Source organism: Argiope bruennichi, chromosome X2 (genome assembly GCF_947563725.1).
Source record: "Argiope bruennichi chromosome X2, qqArgBrue1.1, whole genome shotgun sequence".
Classification (NCBI taxonomy): domain Eukaryota; kingdom Metazoa; phylum Arthropoda; class Arachnida; order Araneae; family Araneidae; genus Argiope; species Argiope bruennichi.
In genome coordinates, this window is record NC_079163.1 from 17192177 (window position 1) to 17198176 (window position 6000).

The following is a 6000-nucleotide window of genomic DNA, read 5'->3' on the forward strand; positions in this document are numbered from 1 at the left end:
GAGCGGAACTGAAATGTCAAAAACAAAATTGTTTTATACCTTTTTTGGCAATTATTTTCAGTTTTTAAACCGTTATCAATCCAATCTCATCAACATTGTAACTATCTTTACACCGAAATTTGAATCTAGCAAAGACAGTGGAAAGATCGTGAAGAAGGTTTTTATATTGTGCTTACTGAAACTCGTAGTTCCACTAAGGTTAGTAGCTTTAGAATGCGTAAGACATACATTTACTCCAGCCCAATGAAATTTTTATTTGAATCGTAATTGCAACTGGTATACCAATGCTTTTAGTTTTTTAGTAGAAAGGCCATAATACAGTTACGAGCATTATCTATATACTGTTAAAACTCCGTCTCCCATTGATCTGTGAAGATCAGTCGAATTTTTTTATAGACAACGCTAGATACAATTGATTCTGGATCTGAAATAAAAATGACGCATTAATGTAATTTATACGGATCATATCTAAAAAATATCTGTAAAGATGAATTAAATGCTCTACAAAACGGATAAAACCAAAATTGGTATATTTAATTAATTTATTTACTTAAAGTGGTAATTGTAATTGCTTTTAAGAAATGTAATATAAGATATAATAGGTATATTAACTCATTTTTATGTTATTATAATTATTTTACGTCATGTAGAAATTGGTGGATGAGGCAATATAATTATAGGCGCGCTCCTGACAATTGCTCTTGTCCGAAGGGAAGAACTTTTGATCGATTCATTAGTAGACTTGATTGAAGTTAACGCAGGAGCTGATAATGTTTTAACTGAGAGTTCAGTGTATGTTATAAATAATGGAAGTTATGCAACGGCAGGAATAACAGCTTCCACAACAATAGGAAGCAGGTTAACATGTGGGATTGTTAATTACATGACAAAAAGCGCTCTCAACGCCGCAATTAATCAAGAGTCTGTCATTGTTGCTAATATTTTAGAAAAAACAAAGACTCTAAGCTTTTGAGCTAATATTAATTCATGAAAACCTCTTAATTATCCTCTTCTGTTACAAGATGTTACCCACAAAACATTGCAAGAAATTAATGGCAAGACTGAGTTGAATGTTTTAGAAGCAATAAACGACGAAAAAAAAAAAAAAAAGGTTTCGATTGGAGAAAATGTCAAAAACGCGTTAGTAACAAATCTAATGCTTCCAAATCAAATACAATTGTCGAAGAAAATAAGTTCCTCGCCAGTAAAGATTTATTTTGGGTTTGGGAACTATAAGCTTATGATCCCTCTAGAAGATCAACATCTAACTAAGCTAAAAGTCCGTATTTTTAAGTGTATGAATTTCATCATGAAGGTGTGGTAATGGAAAGGTTTGAGGCTGCAGATAAGGTCCAAGAAATTAAGTATTCATAAACACACAGATTTCGAAAACACATATAGCCACTTTGATATAAAATTTCATTCATACATTAACAGACAGTATGTGTGGTCGATTATGAATGAATCAAAAGGTTCAACAACTTCAATAATTGTATGGAAAAGCAAGTAATTTTACTCTAGCTACAGATAATACAGGTATTTGAATTTTATGCATGAAGCAATTTTTGTCGTTTGGGTCTAATTTGTCTATTGTGTATGTTAAATAATCCCACAAGAAGGAAAAACGCGATTTTTGTTGCAAATGAGTAGCGAAGTTTATTTTTAAAATTTTTTTACAGTTTATAGTTATTATTTTATGATCATCTTAAAAGCTATTTATTTTATTTACAGCAGGTCCAGGAGGGGAAAGAAAAATGGATTTAGAATGTGCCGATAAGTGCGGAGGGTGCCGTGATGAGAAAAATAAAAATTGGAGCTACGGAGAGGAGAGGGAAGAGTACAGCAACAGTAGTGATGACTTCAACTTAAGTGAAGAGAGCACCACCAGTGAAGAGAGCAGCAGCGACGAAGGAGGGTGCATGTGCGGAAGTTGCAAAAATGCAAAATAATTTTTCTTTGACACAATATGATTGTAATTAGATCTAAACATGAAATTTTGTGACTTATTTTATAAAGTTAAATAATGTTTTGTGGTAATCAGCATAGTTTACAAAGGATATTTCATTAAAGAATTTCTTTTAAAGAAGGAAATTACACTACAATTTTCTTTATTCTATGATGTTTTTAATTCAGCATTATTAAAAGTACAAAATATTGCTTTCAATTTATTTTTATTGAGGACACAGTTTAGATTAAAGTCGGTTTATAATTATTTACAAAAAGTCTACCGTTAAATCTCATTTTCAAAATTTTGGCACCCCCTCCCTTTGACAAATTTCTTGAAAATCGCTCCTTGAAAGCATTTCTACGATGTTTACTTATCCTAACCTTTGATTTTTCAGAACTTTTTTTTTTTCGTGTACACTTGCTCTGTTGTAATTTGAATCTTTTTTTTTTCTTGAGGATTTGAAGAGAACCACAGTCAAAATGTATATATAAAATGGGAAAAGGAGAAATTTGAATGTTTTAAGAGCCCAATTCAAGAAGTAGAAATAAGAAAACTTCAAATATTACTATATTACTAGTGAATTTATTTATTACATAAATGAAGACTTGGCAACCCTAAAATTTCTTATCTCCGAAATAACTGGAACGTCAGATAATTTTTATACTACACTAAATTTTTATAATCAGAAAATTTTTATACTACTTCTCATTTAAAAAAAGACAGCGGGCTTTTTACAGTAAAAGATGCGAGCAAATATTACCCAGGAACTTTTAATAAAATTAAAAGAAAATAAAAGTCGAAACGTTCATCATCAACAAAGCAACTCAGTATTGAATTAAACGCAGAAGATTTAGCTTTATCGCCAAAATTGCACATTTTCCTACACTAATCATAACCTGTTATGATAATAAGTCACTTAATTAATGTGGGAAAGATTTAAGCTTCAATTTCAAGCGAATTCCTACTTAGAAACTCAATAGGCTCAAAATCAAGGTCATTGCTCGTATGCCGTTGGGCAACAAATTAGAGGTCTGTCTCCTTATCTGTTGCCACATCCCCTCTAAAAAAATTGCTGATCCCAAACACCACAAAAATTAATAAAAATATCAAATCCTTCCGTAATTATAAAGAACCCTCCTCCTCTCCCCAAAATAATAATAATTAAAATTTATTGTTAAATGTTTATCCAGTGCAATCTTTTCTTTCTGAGGTTTCTTCTTTTGAAAATTATAATTCATTATACAAATTAAATTATAGGAAAAGTGCTTGAATTTTGTATCTACCAAGAATTCAAAACTTTTAGATTTTCTGTAAAATGCATATATTAAAGAGATAATTGTAGATGACATTAATTTTCAAAATACTGTTTTATTCTGTCACAATTTCATATCCAGAACATTAAATTTGCAAAATAAATCACCATTTTGTAATTTAAAATATTGTTATATAGGTAAATGCTTACACATATAGTTTGTAAATACACTCAGTATCTATTAATGAATGGAAAAATTGTTTATTAAATTCTATAAAATGAATTTTCATAATTATTCAGCATTTTTACACAAGTATTTCAAGCGTTATGAATATTATTATTCTTTAAACACGCCAGTTAATAAACATTATTTTAAATTCAAATAATTTCAGGTAAATACTGTCTTAAAATCAAGTACTTACAATAAGAAACATATAGCCCAAAAACCCATTAAATTTTATCACTGTTTAGTTATTAGTTCACAATAAATTTCTATAGTAAATTCATTAATGATTTTGTATATGTCAATTATTTGTAATTACTGTCAGGATAAATAATATTTCATAATCAGTTATTATGTAAATCAAATGAAACTCATTTAATGCAAATCTTTGTCAACAGTTCGTTATGTATTGCCTCACGACTAAAATTTTTGTTCACTACTCATACAGATAGCTGCTATTCCATCAAGTCTTATAGCATAATGGATGTTTGCTGTTACTGCTATGCATTGTGCGCAGTTTTAAGAATTAAAAGTAAATAACGTGATTATTGCTTATGACAGTAAATTCAATGTACATATATAAAAAAGGAAAACAAAAAAAACATTGATGCATTTTTAAATTTTGATTTAATGAAAATGCCTACTGTGAATCTACTGCTGAAAGTTATTCTACTTTGAAACATTTCATTTTTATCTGAAATGTCAATAAATTGACTAATTTTTATATTGTTCTGGGTATACTCTAAATTCTGTTTCTTCTCTAGGTAACTGCCTATTAGTAAAAACTTTCGTCAATTTTTGGATCATTTAAAATTTTTTGGAACATTTTTAACTTATCACATTCTACATGCTCTAATACTTTTAATAATTACTCATTCCTTCAAAATACATTTATTTCAGATTGAGTTGATTTTGATATTTTAATTATTTCACTTATTTCAGATATTATTACTTTTGATTTATGATATCGATCAATGAAATTTTGTCGATTGAAATTATTACTTACTAACTCTTAGGCAAGTTAACTCTTAGTTACTTACTAACTCTTAACAGCATTATACACTGCTGTTATAATATGTTCTTTAAATTTTTATTTGCATATTTTTTTTTTTCATCACTACATCTATTCATAATTTTGTTTATGTATGAACTTTATAATAAAATATAATTGTTTTTGGTTGAAAATTGTTTATGTTTTAGATGAAGAGAGTATTATTTAATATCATTAATGATTAAGATTTTGTGCATTCTCAAGTTCAAATTGGAATGTCAATAAATTTGCATTTTACTCAAAATGTTTCTTTTTTAAACGATAACTTAAGAAGCTGACTAATAATATTTATAGTAAATGCTTATGATCTGTCATTTAAGGATTGAAGATTGTTCACCTTTTTCAAGACATTCTGAATTTTCGACGAAAACTCCAAAAATTATTAATTGAATCAAGACTCATTGACAACTTTGAAATAATTAATAGTTTCAGGAATATTGATGAATCTTGGTTCAACTAATTCTCTTCCTCTTCGAAATAAAAAGTAAAAAAAAAAAAAAAAAAAAAAAAAAAAAGCGTTTATGTTTGGATGTGCTAAGATTATATCACATATCAAGTTATTTGTCTATTTTTAAATTTAATACTGTCAAAACGTACTTAATTTGGGTGAAATAAAATTATTTTAGTTATTTTCAGTTACAATATTCAGCAATTTAATTTGAATAAGCTTTTATTTATGAAATTACCATTAATATAAAACATTAAATATTGCATTAAGCTGCACTAACAACAACAAAAAATAAATAAATAAAAAATAAAGAACCTACAATCATGATGAATGTACAAATAATTCAGTCCAACTGTGCAAAATTTCATGAAATTATCTACAATCTATACAAAAATGCAGCATGTAAGAAAAAATGTTTATATACTGAAAAACTAGAATAACTGGTACAGGCGTGTATATGCAAACAAAGGAGCTATACAATCAATCAGCGTATCATGATGTGGTCGGCAGCGTCTATATAAGACATTAGGTGTCTGGCAAAGCTGTTATATCGGTCCTTAATACTGCAATGGCAGGTTATCAAGATTTAAATAATTTTGAATGAGGCGAAGTTTGAACGAGTCGATGCACTAGAGGAGGGACAAAGCATCTTCGAAGCAGTGACGAAATTTGAATTTTTAAACGGGATAATTTCCCGAATGTACTGTAAATATCGAATATCCAGTAAAATATCAAATGTCCTATATCGGTGTTGCCGTGAAAAGACCTTGAAAGAACGGGACTATTAACGACTGGCGAGAATCCTTAAACGAGATAGACATGCAACACTTTCTCAAATTGCCGCGGATTTCAGTGCTGGAGCATCAACAAGGGCCAGGGTGCGAATTATTCAACTGACCACTATTAATATGGGCTTTTAGAGCCAAAAGCCCATTCGTTTACTATTTTGACTGCATGATACAAAGCTTTACGTCTTGCTTGGGACTGCCAACACCGCTATTGTACACGTTGCCTTATCTGATGAATCTCATCATACACGGCCGATAAAATTCCAGTTGTATAGGGCAGATAAAAATGT

The 6000-nt window shown here is 29.2% G+C and overlaps 1 protein-coding gene across 3 annotated transcripts in view; it reads left to right on the top strand.

Annotated features, from left to right (window-relative positions):
- Window positions 1-3335, top strand: part of LOC129961076 (uncharacterized) — a 71656-nt gene extending 68321 nt beyond the window's left edge. For 2 of the 3 annotated variants that reach the window (XM_056074884.1, XM_056074885.1), the window contains exon 3: window positions 1732-3335. In XM_056074884.1, coding sequence (XP_055930859.1) covers window positions 1732-1949 — 218 coding nt within the window. In that variant the 3' untranslated portion in view covers window positions 1950-3335. The remainder of the gene's footprint in view (window positions 1-1731) is intronic. The other variant, XM_056074886.1, reaches the window with a different exon arrangement.
- Window positions 3336-6000: the final 2665 nt, after the last annotated feature.